A 22167-nucleotide genomic window follows, 5' to 3' on the forward strand; every position below is an offset into this window, starting at 1 on the left:
TGTTGAAAAATATCTTTTATTCTACATTTGACTACAACTTGGCGTGACAAAAACAGTTTGAAGCAAGCAATGATTTCAGCCCTTCTACCTGACATTTTTAGTTTGATTCTCATCACAGATTTACTAATCTCGTTTTGTCTTTTTTGACACTTTTCACCGTCATGATTTAAAAAACAAAAAACAAAAAAAAAAACAGACCTCTTGAAAATTGCTTTCCTCATCAGTGGGCTGCTTTGCTCACTCCCGCCCTCTATTGGTCAATCAGCGGTACAGCTGATGTTGGTAACCCCCAGGGGAATTGCCACAACACCTTTTTACCCTCAAATCAAATTATTTTGTGTTTTATAAACATCAGTTCATCAATTTCCAGTACAGTTTTCCTCTCTGCTACTGAATATAATGTGTGCAGAAGAAGTGAAGAAAATATTGGTTGAGTGTGATCAGGGAAATGGCCCGGAATGTGGAAAGTGTGGATCAGAGGGATCGCACAGACCAGATGATCATTCGCAACACAACAGCAAATAGAAAACTAGTACTTAACTTATTGTTTTTTTTGCACTTCTATAATAGTGTACAGAATTAGATACATTCCAGATTGATACAGTTTACAGTTCCCATTCATCTGTACTTGCTTAAAGTTTGAAAATGTGTCTTATTGCACCACAACTAAAAGAACCTAACAAATTGATTATTAGCATTCAGCATTTGAAAGGATATTCTCACATTTCTATATATCGAAATTTATGTGTAATAAGTTTGAAACACTTTCATCTGGAAAATAAATCACATTTGTGCTCAAATATTTATAGCGGTGCCGTTTCTTCGGCATTCAGCCAGGCACAAAAATCATTCTGACTACTCACTACATCCTACTTTGGCCACGACTATACACTGACTTAGATAATCTCAGAATTTTAATTTTATTAAGTAAATATACAGTACTGCATTTCCTGTGGTGACTGACTGATGGATGGATGGATGATGGATGGATGGATGGATGGATGATGGATGGATGGATGGATGGATGGATGGATGGATGGATGGATGGATGGATGGATGATAATGGATGGAGGATGGATGGATGGATGGATGGATGGATGATGGATTGGATGGATGGATGGATGGATGATAATGGATGGATAGATGAATAATGGATGGATGGATGGATGGATGGATGGATGATAATGGATGGATGGATGGATGGATGGATGGATGATAATGGATGGATGGATGGATGGATGGATGGATGGATGATGGATTGGATGGATGGATGGATGGATGATAATGGATGGAGGATGGATGGATGGATGGATGGATGGATGGATGGATGGATGGATGATGGATTGGATGGATGGATGGATGATGGATGGATGGATGGATGGATGGATGGATGGATGGATGGATGGATGGATGGATGGATGGATGGATGATAATGGATGGAGGATGGATGGATGGATGGATGGATGGATGGATGGATGATGGATTGGATGGATGGATGGATGGATGATAATGGATGGATAGATGAATAATGGATGGATGGATGGATGGATGGATGGATGATAATGGATGGATGGATGGATGGATGGATGATAATGGATGGATGGATGGATGGATGGATGGATGATGGATTGGATGGATGGATGGATGGATGATAATGGATGGAGGATGGATGGATGGATGGATGGATGGATGGATGGATGGATGATGGATTGGATGGATGGATGGATGATAATGGATGGAGGATGGATGGATGGATGGATGGATGGATAGATGGATGGATTGGATGGATGGATGGATGGATGGATGGATGATAATATGGATGGATGATGAATAATGGATGGATGGATGGATGGATAACAACAAATATTTTCCACATTTTTTGCAGTCATTGTCTTAACAGCAAGGTAAGGCAAATGCATTTAAAAACAAACAGCTGAAGACGGATTCACTTCAAATTTTGTTAACCCTAAGAACCAAAATTAAAGTTTGAGAAGATGAATGAAAAAACAACAACAACAACAACAACAATAAAAAGCATGTACTTTTGTGCATTTCGTTCACTTGATTGGCAAACATGACATATCAGTCCAAGTGAGACCCATCGCGGTTGACCGTAATGTCTACAGGTCATCACTAGTCACGCGGCCTTCATAAAAGTGACACAAAAATCCTTTTCACACTGCACTTGCTTCTCGTGGCGTTCACCACGGGGCAGGGCGCAGAGACCACAGCTCACCTGTGTAAGCAAGCTTACCCATATTTGGAAGTGGTTACGTAGAGGCCAAGCAGGAAGTAGCAGGGATGCTTTTTTTTTTTTTTCCTGCTGGTTGGTTTATTGCTATTAGCACTGCTCGGTGGCACTGTTGGAAAAGCGCTGTCCAGTAACCAGGAGGTTATCATTTCATAATTTATCTCTCATGTTTACTTCATAAGCATTCCACATGCATTCACATCTTAGCATTCAGCTATTAGCTTTCAGCATTCCCAGGTCAAAGTTCATTTGAAATGCAAAATGTGGTGACACACTTTTAAAAATCATCATTACATACAAAAAAAAACTGTTGTCCTGTTGCATTAGCATTAGCATCCAAGCGATAGCGATCATGTGACTTGAGAGCAAATGAAAAAAAAAATGCTCCAATGACAAGTCAGGAAGTGGTCACATGACGTGGAAAGAGGAAATTCCCAGACTAAGTGCAATTTCTGCAGAAATTGCACTTAGTCTGGTGTTTGAAGCTAAATGTCACAAAATGTTGGTGGCAAAAAAAAAAGAAGTTGTTTTGTTTTCAGATGAGGATGCGGGCGTACGGCCATGGACCAACCAACCCCAACTGGTTCTGTTTCCACTCTCAATTCTTCTTCTCACAGTTGTATTCAATAATTTGCTTGCGCACAGCAATCACAAGCCAGTACTTGTTCAGTGCAACATATGCTGCATCATCTCAAACCGAACATGCTGCGCATGATTGTGATTCATTTCATCATCACTCAATCTGGCATTCTTGGTGTCAAAATAAAGATGTGCGTTTATAGAAAGGTCATCCGTGCTCTTCCTCACCTGCATCACTTTTGCTCTCGCTGATCAAGTCCACATGACTCCAACACACCGCGACGACTGTCTTCCCCACTCTGAAATGTTGACATCAGTCAAAAGTGTCCCTCACATTTGTCGTGTTATTTGCCATTCGCGGGGTTCGAACGCATTTTTTTTTTTGCTGCCAAGCTTTAAATAGCCCGCTGACCGCAGAAAGTTTGGTTGAGTGTGTGACGGCGAGCGTGAGCCGCTGCCAACAAGTGGTTTGAGGAGCGTGCGTGTGTAGCCGTCTGTGTGTAACGTGAAAGCCGGCGTGTTTATGTGAGTGTTGGAGAGGACTGGGGATAGCTGGGGAGGGCATTAGTGAATGGCTGTGCTATTGCATCCTCCCAGGAGACCTCGGAAACACATAGGGGCATATTCACTAAAGGTTTGCCTTGACTCTGCACCGGGCTAACCGGTAAAAATGGAGCAATCCGGGAGCGCCTGATTCACTAAACACGCGCAGATGGGGAAATCCGTCACTAAGTGCGCTGCCAACCAGAATGCGCCACGGTGCGCCGGTGTTATTTGTGCGTATGTAAATTAGGTATTATTTGACCCAAAATATGTCCACCCCAATGCAAATGAGACTCATTGATATATAGCGTCTAATTCACTATAATGCCAGCGCAAATAGCCACACAGAGTTTGAATAATAAAAAAAATAATGTTTTTGGAAAGCATGTATTAACCTGCCGCAACCTCGATCCCAGGATCATGACAGCAGTGCATGCCATTTGCGGCACAACATGCACGGCAGAGGAGAGAGGGGGGGGAGAGAGAGAGAGAGAGAGAGAGATTGAGAGTGAGAGAGAGAGAGATAGACTGATAGCGAGAGAGAGAGAGAGAGAGAGAGAGAGAGAGAGAGCGAAAGAGATTGAGAGCGAAAGAGAGAGAGAGAGAGAGAGCGAGACTGATAGCGAGAGAGAGATTGAGAGCGAAAGAGAGAGAGATTGAGAGAGAGAGAGAGAGAGAGAGAGAGCGAAAGAGATTGAGAGCGAAAGAGAGAGAGAGAGAGAGATTGAGAGTGAGAGATAGAAAGAGAGAGAGAGAGAGAGAGAGAGAGAGAGAGAGATTGAGAGCGAAAGAGAGAGAGAGAGAGCGAGACTGATAGCGAGAGAGAGATTGAGAGCGAAAGAGAGAGAGATTGAGAGAGAGAGAGAGAGAGCGAAAGAGATTGAGAGCGAAAGAGAGAGAGAGAGAGAGAGAGAGAGAGAGAGAGAGAGAGAGAGAGAGAGAGAGCGAGAGAGCGAGACTGATAGCGAGAGAGAGATTGAGAGCGAAAGAGAGAGAGATTGAGAGAGAGAGAGAGAGAGAGAGAGAGAAAGAGATTGAGAGCGAAAGAGAGAGAGAGAGAGAGAGAGATTGAGAGTGAGAGATAGAAAGAGAGAGAGAGAGAGAGAGAGAGAGAGAGAGAGAGAGAGAGAGAGAGAGCGAAAGAGAGAGAGAGAGAGAGATTGAGTGAGAGATAGAAAGAGGGAGAGAGAGAGAGAGAGAGAGAGAGAGAGAGAGAGAGACTGATAGCGAGAGAGAGAGATTGAGAGATTTTTCTATGTTGGTTTAGGACACATAACGTAACCTGATCGGCAATGGCGGGGCGGCATTTTCCGATCATATTTACGTACCAGATGCATACTGTACGCCCACGCTAACCTCTAAAATGACATTTCTAAAAAACGATCGCACCAATAATTTGTACTTCATGAATGAATGACGTCGTTGTCGTCCTTTCTGCTCTCTACATCTTAATTGCGCTCTCAACGCTTAATTACTCTCGGTCCAACCTCGCTTTCTGATCATCTCATCTTTACTACAACAACCATTTTCTTGCCGCAAATTTGTTGACATGTGTGGTAAATCAGGTGCAAGTTTCCTCCAAGCTGTCAGTTTTGTGGGCGTGTTTGCGCCGCTATATGATTAGAGCAAAAATCCTTCGTGAATAGGTGGGCAACTGCGGGCGCAGACTGCGGGTGCAATTGTGGTGCAATATTTCGCGCTATTACCGGGACGCAGCGCATTCTTCGTGAATAGACCCCATATAGTGCCGTAACGCACACACACACACATGAGCCCGCCTCCCTCATCCCCCCCCCACAAACTCTCTGCCATACCTCCACATACTCGCACCGCCCCCTCCAACTAAAGTCAGCATTCGCGCTGGCTTCTCTGCCAGACCCAAAACGAGCGCGCGTGTGAAGTCTGCCGTGGATCTGTGACAACTCGATGGGTGCGAGGAGCGAATCAGGCTGCCCGATGACAGGATAGACGTTTTATAAAAGCAGCATCGGAACTGTTTTTTTTGTTTGTTTTTTTTGTTCCCCCCCCCCCCCCTCAACTTGTATGGTTGCCCTCGTGTGCTCTCTGCGGGGGGTGAAGTTGAATGCAAAGTTTGACTGCATTTTTGACAACATCGCATCCCTCCAGTGGGGGCGGAGGGGCGCGAGGAAGGGGCCGACGGACGGGAGACTTGCGCGGAGGCCCGCGCGTGGCCGAAGCGCTGGATGCGAATGCGATGGATTAAAAACAGCAGCCTGGCAAGCAGCAGCCTGGTCGCATCCGTTCCCAGCCCGGGCAAGGAGTCTCCATCACGGGATTATTTGCACTCTCGAGGAGCTTCTCCTCCGCGCCGAGCTGAGATGACAGAGGAGTGTGTGTCGCGGTGTGTGCTGATGCTCTGCTGTGTGCTCCTCTCGGCCAATGCCAGCAACTGGCTGTGAGTTCAAGTACACTTTTTCCACCTTTTCTTTCTTTCTTGCATCTTCAGCTTGACATCACCCGTCTTCATTTTCATCATGCAAACAGCACATGCAGGCAGGCACGAGTTAATTGTTAAACACAGACAGACAAGCGGAGACTCCCACATTTAATCATTTATTAAAATCCTTGCATGCACCCCATTTTTTTTTATTTTATTTTGCAGTCGTATATCCAAAGTGAAACAGCATGCACGTCCATTTTAAAAACGGCATAAATTGTCATCAGTGATGATGACTTGCCGTTTTGCATGCAATAATATGAAACTCGTAAATTTCAGTGGCTGTTTAAAGCCAAATAGTTGAAACACTTCTCTTGCATCACACCCATAACTCTTTTTTTTTTGAAAGAAGTGCTTATACATGATGAAGACACAAAATAGAGAGACAGATAATTAAAGCTGCAAATCTTAAACGTCATATAAATGGCGGCAAGAGCTATTCTTCACTTATGTGGGGAAGCGAGACGGACTTTTAATGCAAAGTGAAAGATGTGTTTGTGTCATTTCTTACAAAAATGAGCAGTCGTCCATGCACAATTTATGATTCATTCTAATGATGCAAATGAAGCAAAATTAAGGAATGCTGTGTGCTGGGGTCGCACGTGTGTGTGCCTGCTCTAAATGCACTCTGGTGGGAGGCGGATGGGACGGTTAGGTGGGTTTCTCGGCATTCCTCCGCACTCCATTTTTTTTTTTTAAGCGCTGCGATTCAAAACCTTTTATCTTCCATTTACGTGTCGATCGTTTAGAGAGGAACCGTCCATTTCAGTCCGCAAAAACACGCCCCCACCTTGGTCATCTTTTGGGTCTATAAATTTGATGATGATGATGATCAGGGTGCGCACGAGTGCGAGTTATTTTTGCTCGTTCTCTCGAAAGCGTGTGGACTTTAACTTTATGTTGACATTAATTTCAATTCACCCGCCGCCATTTTCACAGAAGCAGTCCCGTTCGCTCCCGGCTGTTTTACTGGATTTTCACTGATTTTTGCAAGGCCCACAGAATATTGTGTTCTATTGCTATGAAAGCACGTCTGTTTCCATTTTGCAGCAATTAGCATTAGAATATTGCTAAGTTTCATCATTATTCACAAACCTGTTGAAAACACTGGCAAAAAGGGCTTGTTGCAAATGGCCCTGGCTGATCTCTTATACTCTTCTGCCACCTGCTGGCCGTTTTTTGCAATGACTACCATACACAGAATATTGTGTTCAATTGCTATAAAAGCATGGAACCGATCAAAAGAAAGATTAAAGTCTCTTCTTTCATAGGGAAAAAAAAGTATGTTTCTATCTGTTTCCGTTTTGCAGCAATTAGCATTAGAAGAGAGCTAAGTTTTATCAGTTTTCGCAAATCTATTTAAAATTGTAAGTAATTTAGCTTTTTTCGAGATGGCCCTGGTTGATCTCCTTTGCTCTGCTGCCACCTGCTGGCCGTTTGTGTAATAACTACCATTTCTGCAACCGTTCTTTGCAGTTGAGAGGCTGCATCAAAGCCTTCTCTCTGCTCTAGCATAAAAAAAAAAACAAAAACAAAAAAAAACGTATAAATACGTCTTTGGGACACTTAGAGCATTTAAAAAAAACTTATTTATACGTTATTGGGAGTAAATGAGTTAAGATAATACTGTCACTGCTTATACGGATTGACACTAATGAGAAAGAAGCGCGTGCGAAAGCTTTTGCCAAGCGCCTTGAACTCTTGTCACGGAGTGCAGAGTAATTCATGTGCTGTTTGTGACTTGAAGGCGTGGTGACAGCAGACATGTGCAGGCAAGCTCGCAAGCTTGCGGAGCTGCCAGTCTGCTCGGCGGGATTACGCCGCGTGGACTGCACACACGCCGAAGCGTCACTTTTACCTCCACTTTCAGCGGCGCAGGAACAAACGAGACGAACGAGCTGAATCTAATGATCAGCTAATCAGCAAGCTTTGCAGAAGCCCGATAACGAGCCCGATCATGAATCAGGTGTGTTAGCGGAGGGAAAGGTGGAAAACAGGCTGGGTAGGGGCTCTCGAGGACCCAACTTGGAGACTCCTGATCTAAGGGGTCATGCACCAACTCAAACCAGTGAAAATCTAACTGACTTCATGCCTCATTTTAAGAAATAAAGTCCCAGTGTTGTCGCTTTTTAACTCTTTGACTGACAAAAACGTTTAATAGCGATTAGTAAAATCAAGATGTATGCTGCCAGAAACGTGAAATGACGTCATCTACGTTTTTTTTTTTTTTTTTCTTAAATTGACGGAGCAACATCTAAGTGCAGCGCTGCCTGGTCAATGGGTTGTGGAATCAAAAACACCACCTAACTGTGGCCAGCAGATGGCAGCATTGTGTCTCTTTTTCAATGGGCTGCTGATGCATGGAATTACAATGAAATGTGACGGAAGGAATCTGATGGAATCTGATGAATGCTCGTAATTGGCGAAATGGCACTGTGGAGTTTTTTTTTTTTTTTTTCTTTTCTTTTTTATAACGTGTGGCAGTAAAAGAGTTAATTGTCCAATTCCAACCTTTTAAAATATCTTCAAAATCATGTTTTGAATCAGGCTTAAGGCATGCTTCCTTTAATTTGGTCAAGAATAATTACTAAGTTGCACAACACCCTTATAAAAAAAAAAAAAGTATTTACCAAGAGTTGTGAATTAAACCCTAGATTTGAGTGGCACGTGCATGCTGCTATATATGTCCCCAGAAATTGTTTTATAAAAGTTTCTCTAAGTGACATCTAATGTATGCTATTGCATCGCTATTCAAAGAATCGACTGTCAGTTGGGCTCACTCAAAAATGTGGTGATTTACTATGGGGGAAATTTGGTTGTTTTTACAGTGGAGGTGTAAATGTTAGGTGGGACCCCGGCCCATGAAGTGCAGGTAACAGCTGCGCGCATGGAAGAAGAATTTGGACCTGTGGGGCCTCGTTTCAGTCATGCTAAAGCAACAACCGACGCAGAGCAGTTAAAAGGAGACTTGAACTTCAAGAGAAAGTTATGGGATAGAAAGGGAAAACAATATCCTGCCCCTTACGGTCTCAATTCATACGGAAAGCGGGACACACCTGAGAGGCCTCAGAGGCAATCATAATATATCTTCATTTGGAAAAAAAAAAAAAAAAAGTAAATAAAAAGGAAACACAATGAACACTCGGGAGCAATATTGGAGGGTGTGCACACTTATGCAACATTATCTCAGTAGTTTATTTTTACTTGCCCTCTATAAAATATGTTATTTTTTTCACTTGACTTCAGTTTGGCCACAATAAATGCGGAAAAACTTTCCCAAAGATTTATCTCGGTCTCGTTTTTCGAAACATAAAAACCTGGCGGTTGAACAGGGCTGCGTCGACTTTTTCTTTTTAATTTTTTTTTTTATTGGGCTTTAGGTTTTATACAAGAATTATGACCAGCATCATCCTCAAATATGTAGTTTACAATAGTGTGCGCTGCAGGCAGTGACTATAAAAGCATTAATAATATGACGACAATTGAAGTGCGTTACACTTTTGTGCAGCTATATGCTGTCGTGGGTTTGCTGTTAGTTCAGATTTTATTGATGGTCGTGCTGCCATTTTCTTACAGTATATATACCTGTATACTAGTCTCCATCCACAATGCATGTAACTCAAAGAAATAAAGAAGAAAATTGTCTACCATACTGTCGAGACTACCATAAATCTTATTTGTTAAATGATCAGTCAAAATGGAGGGATTACTTTTTAACACTTGAGGGATTTAAGTTACATCATAAAAAGCTTACCAGGTAGCTCCGATTTATGGCAACTTGTTATGTGAATCATCCTACTTTTGTGTCTTATGGAAGTCAACCCAATATTTTTCTTTGAAATTATTATATCATATGATATATGATATGATATGATATGATATGATATGATATGATATGATATGATATGATATGATACCTTAATTATTATAGCAAAATCCACCCAATTTTATCCGTTTCAGGTGGCGGCCATTTTGCCACTTGCTTCCGACTGAAAATGGCATCACAGTTGTTCAGTTCTCACTAGTGTTGTTCCGATACCGATACTGGTATCGGCAGATGTGCCGATACTGCATTAAAACAGTGGTATCGGTATCGGTGACTGCTCACAAGTAACATGCCGATACCATTAATTCTGACGCCAATATAGGATTTTGGATGCAGCATCTTGTGTCTTGCTGGTGCACGACATTCACTGGTATGTGACATGTTCACTGCATGCCGATCTAAGAGATCCTATTGGCCCTTGAATGCTCTGAACCAATAGCAGGACAGCTTTTTCATGTTGAGGAAAAAAAAACCCGTACGTATCGGTATGGTATCGGTATCGGCCGATACTGCAAAGCTGGGTATCGGTATCGGGGGCCAAAAAGCGGTATCGGAACAACTCTAGTTCTCACCAATCACAACTCAGCTGTTTTCTGGCATTGGTCATGTGACACTCACACAAGCCTGATTGTCCTTCTGATTTTCTGTACGTGGCCCTCAAATGAAAAAGTTTGGACAGCCCTGTACTAGTAGCATGAATGTGTTGCACACATGTCACCTGTCGGCTCAAACGTGCGCGCGGGCACGCAGTCAAGCGCACGTCCCGCATAACCGTGGTGAGGTGCTAAAGAGGCGGCAAGGTAACCAGAGAAAGCGGAGACCTTGGCAGTCCACGCTGGCGCCTCACACTTTTGTTCACATTCACATGACTGCAATGAGGTTGCCACACGCACGTTATTTATTTCCGAGCCCTCTTGTCACTCACTTTGACGGCTGCGCAATTATCATGGCGCACTTGAATCAGCGCAGGATGACCAGATTAGGACGAGGATTATAGCTGAGAGCAGATCGGACCAACAGCCACGCCACAGGGCAAGAGCGACCCAAAAAAAAAAAACGTATTTACACGTTATTGGGAGCAAATGAGTTAATTGCAGATGCGGCTGCAAATCCATTCCGTCTGTTGTTGAATGCCGGCGAGCAGATACGACAAACTTGCAAGATGTGACTTTCAACTGCCATTGTAATTGTTTTGTAAAAGGGCAACAGAGCCCTCCAAAAGTATTGGAACAGCAAGTGTCAAGGTCTACTTTATTTTTGACTGAAGACATTTGGCGTTCAGATCAAAAGATGAGTATGAATTCCACCTTTTTGGTATATACTAGGGATGTAACGATAACGGCAATATTGTGATATCGCGATATTAAAACTGCCACAATATATATAGTCGTCGTTATGTCACGATATTCAAAGAAGCACATCTTTTTTTTGTTTTTTGTTTTTTGTTTTAAAAGTCAAGTTGATTTCCATCTGTGCTGTTCTAGCACCCTCTGGTGGATAGTTTCTTAGTGCAGTTTAATTTTCACAAGGCATGTTTTGGCCCTTTTATGAATAAAAACGTTAATGGTGGTCAATGAAGGAAAACGTAATATGCTCGTGAACCGAGTCAATACGTGGAGGACGACTGCTTGTCACTGTCACGTAAATGCGGGAGGGTTTTCAATTAGTTTCAATTAGTAGCCAACCGTCGGCAGCTAGTTTCACCTGTGACGCTAATGAGGATGTTATGATTTGTGTTATTTTTCTTGAAGTTGAATTATTTTTCATGTTGTGGCTTTGGTCCATGCGTCTGGTTTTATGGTTTTTGTGTCCACCTGCTCTCGTCAACCCCTCCCATTCCTTGTGTCTACCAATCAGCTCCCTCGGCTCACTCGAAGGTCGTGTTGCAGGTGTTGCTCGTTGTCTCGTTACTTGCTTGCATTTATTTGTCGGATCATTTGTTTGCTTTGGTATGTGGTCATGTTTCAGTATTAATGTAAGTTTTTTTTTTGTTTTTTTTTTATGACTGTTAGCTTGGACATTCTTTCTCGTTTTACATTTTTGTGCAATGCAATATTTTTTTTATTTTTTTTTTGCCGAGGATAAGCGTTATAGAAAATGGTTGGCTCGGATCGAAAACATGCAGCGGATAATGCTTTTTTTTTTTTTTTTGTGTGTGTGTCTCTGTTTTCATATTGGGCAAGATAAAGGTACATATTTCGAATAACTGTTTGCAGTGGCTTAAGTGTGCGTTGCAAGGGCTTGTGACGAGTCAAATATTTGTTCAGTCTATCACGTGAACCTGCAGATCCTCTGCATATTTCAGGAGTTTATTATTGAGATTTTTTTTTTTTTTTTTTTTTTTTTGTTATGTTTTTTTGGGCCACCAAAGTCAAACCAAGCATATCAGTCCATCAAATTCCATACATACAGTACATACATACTAGGGGTGGGACGATACGGGCAAACCACGATTCGATACTGTGACGATATTTGACTCATGATATCGGTAATATCCCGATACACGACATCTCTTATTTTCGATGTATTGTCAAAAAAAAAAAAAAGCAATATATCACAATATGTGACTGAAAAAGCCAAACAAATGCCCTGAAAAAGGAAAATGTCTAATTGTGCATTTATTTAATGCCAAAACGTGTACAATGTACAAAGTTCTGCATTGTGCCTCACTGCCTCTGAGCCTTTTAACCGTAAACATTGTAAAGTGAGACAAATTAACTCTTTAATTCCCAGCCATTTGCTCCTGTCTGTTTTACTGGATTTTGACTGACTTTGCAAGGTCCACAGAATGTTCTGTTCTATTGCTATAAAAACATATCCGTTTCCATTTTGCAGCAATTAGCATTAGAATATTGCTAAGTTTCATCATTATTAACAATCCTGTTGAAAACACTGGCAAAAAGAGCTTGTTGCAAATGGCCCTGGCTGATCTCTTATACTCTTCTGCCACCTGCTGGCCGTTTTTTTTTTTGCAATAACTACCATTGTTTTAAATGACCTCTTCATGTCAGAAGCTCTATCTTGCTATGCTTTAGCATTAAAAAAAAACAAAAAAAAAACGTATAAATATGTTTTTGGGAGTGAAGAACAAAGTATTGAAAAACGTATTTATACGTCTTTGGGTTTGAATGAGTTTAAGTGCATAAACATTTATAACAACACTGCACAACTGGACACATGACATCGATATCTACTGTCAATGTATCGATAATTCATTGCAACAGAGAGCGCAACAATATATTGCGATATCGATTTTTTTTCCCCCACCCCTAATACATATACATACATAACAGGGTAATTAGAGACGTAAGTCTCGACATTATAATTTGCATCATAAGGAATTTGTAGTATGAGAAAGGATTACACCACACAAAATACTAATAACAGTTTTTTTTTATTATTATTATTATTGCAGGCCCTTCAAATCCTATTTTCATCAACACATTTTGAATAATTTACATATAGCAGACAATCAAACATGTCATATTCACACCTCGCAATCTCTCAAATATGGCACCACACATTCTCCGTTTCATCACGTCTCATGAGAGGTTGCACATTTATTGGTTTTGCATTTTATACAAACGCATACCTGACCCTTTCGTGACCTTCATCCACATTTCATCCCCGGTCTAACGTTGAAAAGGGCGTGGTCCTTTTTCTTCTTACAAGAAGGAGACTCTTCGGCGGTGACGAGGCAAGGACCAAATATGCATTCTAGCCTCCTACACAGATATGTCTTTATCCATACAAAATATGCAACACATAGTTTACAAGCGTGTGATAAATAGAAAGCTGGACGGTGCGTGTCCAGACTCGCCCACTTCCACGAGCGAGGACATTTCCACATCTCGCACAGTGAATGAATGGATGTGAGTCTTTAGAAATGCCTTTTCAACCAATCATGTTCCTTAATCTGACTGCATGAATAAATCATGTACTTAACTCATTTACTCCCAATAACGTATAAATACGTTTTTTTTTTAACTCATTCACTCCCAGGACATTTTCGCTGTTTTACTGGATTTTGACTGATTTTGCAACGCCCATAGCATATTGTGTCCTATTGCTATAAAAACATGGTACTTACCAAAAGAAAAAATAATGTCTCTTCTTTCATCAGGAAAAAAAAGTGTATTTCTAGCTGTTTCCATTTTGCATCAATTATCATTAGGTTATGGCTAAGTTTCATCATTATTCACAAATCTGTTTAAAATAGTGGGGAAAAGAGCTTTTTGATCTCTTATACTCTGCTGCCATCTGCTGGCCGTTTTTGTAATAACTACCATTGCTTCAAGCATTCTCTTAAGTTCAGAGGTTGCATCAAAGCCAAAACGTATAATTACATCTTTGGGAGCATGGTAATATTTAAAATAGAACGTATTTATACGTTTTTGGGAGTAAATGAGTTAATGTTCTAAGTGTTCCAAAGACGTATTTATACGTTTTTGTTGTTGTTGTTTTTTTATGCTAGAGCATACAGAAGGCTTTGATGCAGCCTCTCAGCTGCAAAGAACGGTTGCGGAAATGGTAGTTATTACACAAACGGCCAGCAGGTGGCAGCAGAGCAAAGGAGATCAACCAGGGCCATCTGATGAAACTTAGCTCTCTTCTAATGCTAATTGCTGCAAAACGGAAACAGATAGAAACATACTTTTTTTTTTCCTGATGAAAGAAGAGACTTTTATCTTTCTTTTCTTTCATAGCAATTGAACACAATATTCTGTGGGCCTTGCAAAATCAGTCAAAATCCAGGAAAACAGCCGGGAGCGAACGGGACTGCTTCTGTGAAAATGGCTGGGAGTCAATGAGTTAATAGCGGGGTCAAAGGTCACATTGGGAGCGGTTTACAAATACAGTAGAAATATATTGTACAAGTGTGCATTTAAATTTGCCAAAATCTTTGAATTTTGGAAACGTGCACAGGATACAGAGCTTTTTTTTTTTTTTGCTTGTCATCCGGCCCATCGTAACTGGCAGGCAGGATATGAGGGTGCACGGTAACGACAGCCGCGGAGGCTACAGGTGCAACAAGAAAGGACAAGTTGGCACAATCTTCACAACTAAACATCTTCTAAGAATGTTGATGTGGCACATTCGGGTTGATTTTTTTTTTTTTTTTCAAATCGCGAGTGTGAGTTACATAATCGGTCTTGTCTTATTTCATGAAAGACTACAGAAACCAGTGAACAAGTACTTGTTATGCTGAAATCAGAGGATTTGGACAATTAAAAAAAAAAAAGCTACAAATGACTACTCGATGATTGAAATAGAAATAGTGATTGCTTGTCGATTAATCGACTCATTTTGACAGCTCTAAACTATATACGGACCTGATGTTGATCTACACAGCCATCGTCTCTCAAATATTGTTGACAAACCAGTCTAAATCTGTGATAGTGAGCACTTCTCCTTTGCCGAGATAATCCAGCCCGCCTTCACCTCATTGGCTGGTGCCGCCTGCCCACATTGATTTAGATTGGCTAACTTTTGGCATGAGGACTGATTTACTAGGGATGTAACGATATCCAAACATCACGATACGATATTATCACCATTTGAAGGTCACGATACGATAATTATCACGATATTATGGGGGTTGTTAGTGATATTTAAAAAAGGTCACAATATTGTAAAAAGAAATGAGTTCATACTAAAAAAAAATACATAACAGCAATGAATATAAAGCACCTACAATCTCTAATAACAATATTGAGGCACTTACTTGCCAATGCAAGCACATATTTATCGCTTCACAAGCAAATTAGGTTCCCCTTCACCTGACAATTAGCATAGATTTTAAACATAGAAGGCCAAAACATCCCTAATGAAAATTTAATTGCACTAATAAACTCGCCACTAGAGGGTGCTAGAACTGCACAAATGGAAATCAACCTGACTTTTTTTTTATTTTTATTTTTTTTATATATAAACAGATGTGTTCCTTTTAAATATTGTGAACACGACGACAACGATATTGTGGCAGTTTTAACTCATTCACTGCCAATGACAACTAGACGTCAAAAATCCAAGCAAACGACCAGTGTTAATTTAAAAAAAAAAAAAAAAAAAAGAGAACATTTTAAATTAAAATTTTAATTTAAAAAAAAAGAAATTTAAATTTAGTTTTAGTTATAGTCTTCTGACTAAATTTAATTAAAGCCTTAGTCATAACTTAGTCACCTAATTGTATTTGAGTTTTAATCCAACTTTAGTTGACAAAAATAAGGAGCAATTGACTTCTGGAGGTCGAGACCCAGTTTGTGGTCTCAGTAAGACCAAGACCAATCACTATGCACGATGGTAGCACTTAGCAATGAAATTGTTGTCATCGTTGTTATTCATAACAATGAGGATTAATAACTATGAATGAAAACAATGAATAACTAAAACTAAATTCAAATTTCTTGTCAAAATTTGCACTGGCTGTTTGCTTGGATTTTTGACGTCTATAGTCGTCATTGGCAGTGAATGAGTTAATATCACGATATTGCCCTTATCGTTACATCCCTAGTTCTTACACATGCCATAATCTAACATCCTCAACGCAAACATGCCTGGGCCGTTGTTTAAAGTCGCAATGTCGTAATAATCTTCATGTTCTTAGTTCCTGTCGCCGTTCTGCACTTAAAGAAACGTCAGCTACCAAAGTTTCTTTAATCGAGACACATAATACGATACTTACATGTTGTGCTGCACAGTATCTGGAAGAAGCTCAAACTAAACATAATATGACAGTGTAAAATGTCATTCACTGTTAAAAAAAAAAAAAAAAAAAAAAAAAAAAAACTCCAAAGGGATTGCACGAGAAATCAAAATAAATAAATAAATAAATGTAAAGGATCGATGCTAGCTGTTTGGTATCGATACGATCCCGATGCACACTTTAGTATCGATACTTGTATGGATCTGCACCGCCCGACCTAACATAATTTTCTGAAGGTGGAAGGAAGCCGGAGTACTCGAGAAAGACCGCACGAGCCAAACGGAAATACTTAAATACAGTAAGAACGACACGCTCGCCATATTTTCCACCATTATGCCACCCTCGCATCAACTTTCCAGCTCACAAATACTCACAGGTATACATGGCACAGCCGAGTTTAGAAACAATGGATTAGAAAACAAATCAGCTTGCCCCAGCTGTTGCCTCCTAAGGGAGCAAAAAGACCCGCAACATGGCGGAAAATGTTGTCGTGACGTCACCTTGACGTCCCAGCCTGTCGTTAGTAACATTTTTTGCTTCTAAAACACGCACACACACGTACGACACACGCGCAATTATTCCGAGCCTTATTGGGCGATGGCAGCCGATAGCATGCTGAGAGGGTTAATCCACGGATTTGACCGTCTTTCATTTATTTTCCCAAATTGGCCGGAAACGGCGGACATGTTAATGTGTATGTGTTTCAGTGGGAGTCTGGTGGTGTTGGCACAGCACGTTATTTGCCCCCCCACCACCCACCCACCCCCCGGGCAATGAGCTCTAGTGGAGCCGCCGGCATATAAATACACCCAGGCACACGTGTAAGCTCATAAACACACCAACAAACAAACATATTTCCATAGTATCGGGATTGCCTCACTTTTTTATTTTATTTTTTTTTCACGTCATGACTTCCACTTTCTGGTTTCTTCAACGAGTGACTTAAAATGTACTTGGAATGCGCTTAGACTTTCTGTACTGTACTACCCAATATTTATATATATATATATATATATATATATATATATATATATATATATATATATATATATATATATATATATATTTTTTTTTTTTTTATTTTTTTTTTAAAGAGATTTCATCTCGGCAAAGGTGATACGGCGTCTCACAACAAGCATGCAGGGATCACAATCAACTAGTGAAATAGTGCCCCCTACAGGTTGTATAGGATGTCTTAGGACTGAAAATAATGTTATCAGAATCGTTTCAAATTTGTCTTATTTTTACCATACTGTTATAAAATGTTTATTTATTTATTTATTTATTTATTTATTTATTTATTTATTATTTTATTTTTATTATTTATTTCTCTGCTTGCTATTTTTGTGTCTGATGCATTCCCCAATTAGCAAGAGAGGAATATTATGGGTGTGTTCATTCTGCATTGGTGGTGATGATGATGATGATGATGATGATGATAGAGCATGCAAGAATTTCTGTGTCTTATAGCTGGAGCTGCACTTTGCTAATTTGCCTGGTACATTTTTTTTATTTTTTATTTTTTTTACCTGTTATGTTAAGTGCAGCAGATCTGTATCAGATCTTATATTCGGTCAGTATAGTTTATGATTCAAGATTAAATACAGAGGAGCATTGATTTTTAAAAAATAAAACTAAATAAATATTTCTTTACTTGTTCCATTGATTTTTTTTATTATTTGGTTTGTGTTATGTTGCATTTGAGGATGGTTGGAAGTCGGATATCCAAGTTATTTTTTTTCCCAGTTCCAACTTGAAAGCGTTGGAGGCGAAAGTAAACAACCAAAATGGAGGATAGTGATAGATTATTTGTTTCTTTTTTTTTTAAATTTTGGTCGTCAAAACTCATTTTGACCTCCGCCATTTTGCTTCATTTATTGTTTTTATCTTATTTCATAATCATTCCATACAGTTCATACTGTCACGTATGCTGCGTTACGTGAAGTTATGACGAATATTTATGAATGAAGAAAGCTATCTAGTTGTTTTACCATTCACGGTCTGCGTTTCCAAAGGGGAAACCACCAGAGTGACGTCACTTGTAGTACGTCGGTGAAGTCGGGGTCCTTTTTTTTTTTTTTTCTTTTTTTTTTTTTTCTGACTTCGCAAGTGGAATTTCCGAGTTCAAGGGGGCGTTCCCGTACACTCTTCCTGGTTTGAACACGGAAAAGTCCGATTTCCGACCATCCTCGAATGCAGCATTACTTCCGCAGTTTACGAGGCTGAATAATGCAACTGAAAGATTGTTAAGCGGTTGTGAATTGGGTTTTATTTTTTGGTAGATTTGTCGCCCATGTGCTTGGAACAAAATTGGGCTGTCATGATTTGTGTTCGTCTACATTATATTAAGTTTTTTTTTTTTTTTTTTTTCTTGTTATGGCTTGCTTTGTTATGTCCTGTCTTGCTCGTTAGGTCTTGTTTGCACCTGTGCTCTTCAACCCCCCCACAGCATCCCTTGCTTCATCTAATCAGCTCCCCCAGTCACGTGCCTTGTCCAGGTGTCTCTCGTTTTCTCGTCACTTGGCTTGTATTTAGTTTCCTGGTTTGCTTCAGTCCTTCCTGGTTGGAACTCTGTCGCTATTGTGTGCAATGTGCAGTGTTTGTTTCCTCGTGTTTTGACGTCACTTTGAGTTTTTGTCTTTTGCTGGTTTTTAGTTTAACGGTTCCAGCAGCACCCTCGTTAAAAAAATGGGGACACGCCGTGATAGAAAATAAGCTGGATGGCTGTTTTGTGACCCTTCTGAAAAAGTTCCAGAAAGAAAACCAACTGCAGTCTCCATCTGCTAAGTTGCCCAACAGAACTCACTCAATAACATTCTTGCACGGTTTACACACACAAAAAAGTTGGTATTTTACCCAAAACCGCTGAGAGAGGACCAAGTCCATCTGTGACCCTGAACAGGAGAAATTATTTACAAACTAGATGGAAGTATTTTGGACTGTAACAATTGGATACGACTCTTTTAGTAGCACAACAATTATTCGTAAACATTACGTCAATATTTGTTTTTTTTTCCATCTTGTTCTACCATTTTCATTCTCGTCAGTGTTTTCTATCCAACATCACGGCATATGTCCTTAAAGTCGCCCCTGTCTGGACTTATCTCTTATTTTCATAAGGCTGCGCGGGGTTCCAAGTGGGAGGCTCGCTTCATTCCACCTGGGCCGAAGCGCATCCGCGGGCCGCTCGTCTGTTTGTGTTGCATTACGCGCCGTCGGCCTTCGCAACACCGCCGGCTCCACTGGGTTTAGGTCCGTGGGATTTATGCAGGGGGGGGGACGAGGCGTGCGTGCGTGTGCATGTGTGTTGCTCTGCCCTTCTATGGGTTGACTCCTCTGCCTGTTGGGCGAGGTGTTTTGTTAACCTCGTCGAAGGGAAGCAAGGGTGCGCTCGCCGCAGAATGAGCAGATAACAGGGCTGAAAATGAAACACACTTGCTCAAGGTCTGTCCGTTCCTTTCCCATGACTTTTCATATTAAAAAAAAAAAAAAAAAAAACACGTCCCGAAGGAAATCGCATGAATTGCATCTATTGCCTATCTAAAAGTATTGGGCCAGTGAGGCAGATTTTATTTTTATTTTTATTTCCGAGACAAGTGATTGCATTTTCAACTTTAATTTACAGACTACGGAAGCTAGAGCTGCCAATGTGGAGTAAAAAATTTTGGCTGGCGAGTATGTTCAAACATACTCGCAAATATGTTCGAACATACTCGCAAATACGTTCGAACATACTCACAAATATGTTCGAGCATACTCACAAATATGTTCGAATATACTCGCAAATATGTTCGAACAAACTCGCAAATATGTTCGAACACAACTCGCAAATATTTTCCAACATACTCGCAAATATGTTCGAATATACTCGCAAATATGTTCGAACAAGCTCGCAAATATGTTCAAACATACTCGCAAATACGTTCGAACATACTCGCAAATATGTTCAAACGTATTGAAATATGTTCGAACATACTCGCAAATACGTTCGAACATACTTGCGAATATTTTTGAACATACTCGCAAATACGTTCGAACGTATTGAAATATTTTCGAGCATACTCGCAAATATGTTCAAACATACTCGTAAATACGTTCGAACATACTCGCAAATACGTTCGAACATACTCACAAATATGTTCGAGCATACTCACAAATATGTTCGAATATACTCGCAAATATGTTCGAACAAACTCGCAAATATGTTCGAACACAACTCGCAAATATTTTCCAACATACTCGCAAATATGTTCGAATATACTCGCAAATATGTTCGAACAAGCTCGCAAATATGTTCAAACATACTCGCAAATATGTTCAAACATACTCGCAAATATGTTCAAACGTATTGAAATATTTTCGAGCATACTCGCAAATACGTTCGAACATACTCGCAAATATGTTCAAACGTATTGAAATATGTTCGAACATACTCGCAAATACGTTCGAACATACTTGCGAATATTTTTGAACATACTCGCAAATACGTTCGAACGTATTGAAATATTTTCGAGCATACTCGCAAATATGTTCAAACATACTCGCAAATACGTTCGAACATACTCGCAAATACGTTCACTTGTGTTTACTCCACGAGAAAAATAAAATAAAAAACATTTCCCCCCTCGACTTGTACTGGGCACGAAAATAGGCCCTTCTTAAATTTTCAATTGACACTCCAAGCTGTCTCCTAATGGTTACTTCTATTAAACACGACCCAGTGCGTAACATCGAGTATTCAAACGTCCTCCGAGGTCAAAATGTACTCACTGACTCGCTGGCATTGTTTCCGTGATGCTAGAAAATGAGGACAGCAAGACACATACTTCAAACTATCGTGTGCCCAGACCTTCATCATGAATGAAATTGCAATAAAGTGAGTCGGCGTGAGGTCACCGTTACTGTATGTTGGTGGATATGGCTGAGATGCTGTGGAGTGGCGGGAGCAGGGTTATCATTAGTGATGAGTGGTGAATACTGACATTGTCTGGTTGGGCCTTCAAAGAGGCAGTGAGAGGAGGATTATCTGCGACTGCTGAGAGGATGCGATGAGAGGGGACCTGGAAAGAAAGAGGTGTTTGACCTCCTAGACTTTGACAGCAGACTGCTTGCGCTCCAATTTGAAATTGTTCCAACTGTCATTTTTCATAACAAAAAAACCCATCTAACTGGAATGACGATTCATAAATTATTTTACATGCAAGTAGTGTTAATTTCATCAATATACTTTTTTCCCCGGACTAAAACTAGACTAGACTAGACCAAAACCCTCATTAACTCATTCACTCCCAGCCATTTTCACATTGCGCAATCCCGTTCGCTCCCGGCTGTTTTACTGGATTTTGACTGATTTTGCAAGGCCCACAGAATATTGTGTTCAATTGTTATAAAAGCATGGATCCTACCAAAGGAAAGATTAACACATTCACTGCCAGCCCAGCAAAAATGCATTATTTGACGTCTTTTTCCGTCAATGGCAGTCAATGAGTTAAGATGAGATGTAACCAAAATTGACGGATTTTTAAGCAAAATTTGCCTTAAAAAAAGGATGCTGCAATATAATCACAAAATATATTGGCACATTGTGTTTAACACATTCACTGCCAGCCCAGCAAAATTGCATTATTTGACGTCTTTTTCCGTCAATGGCAGCCAATGAGTTAAAGTCTCTTCTTTCATCAGGAAAAAAAAGTATGTTTCTATCTGTTTCCGTTTTGCAGCAATTAGCATTAGAAGAGAGCTAAGTTTCATCAGTTTTCACAAATCTATTCAAAATTGTAAGTAATTCAGCTTTTTTTCTACAT

The 22167-nt window shown here is 40.3% G+C and overlaps 1 protein-coding gene across 2 annotated transcripts in view; it reads left to right on the forward strand.

Moving 5' to 3' along the window:
• The window catches only part of wnt4 (wingless-type MMTV integration site family, member 4), a 91681-nt gene that overhangs the window by 62747 nt on the left and 6767 nt on the right, over positions 1-22167 (forward strand). Inside the window, exon 1 of one of the 2 annotated variants that reach the window (XM_077529516.1) lies at positions 5335-5789. The exons of the other annotated variant lie outside the window; for it this stretch is intronic. Coding sequence (XP_077385642.1) covers positions 5578-5789 — 212 coding nt within the window. The 5' untranslated portion in view covers positions 5335-5577. Of the gene's footprint in view, positions 1-5334; positions 5790-22167 lie in introns of those variants that run through there. 2 annotated transcript variants of the gene reach the window in all.

Source organism: Festucalex cinctus, chromosome 8 (assembly GCF_051991245.1).
Source record: "Festucalex cinctus isolate MCC-2025b chromosome 8, RoL_Fcin_1.0, whole genome shotgun sequence".
Taxonomy (NCBI): domain Eukaryota; kingdom Metazoa; phylum Chordata; class Actinopteri; order Syngnathiformes; family Syngnathidae; genus Festucalex; species Festucalex cinctus.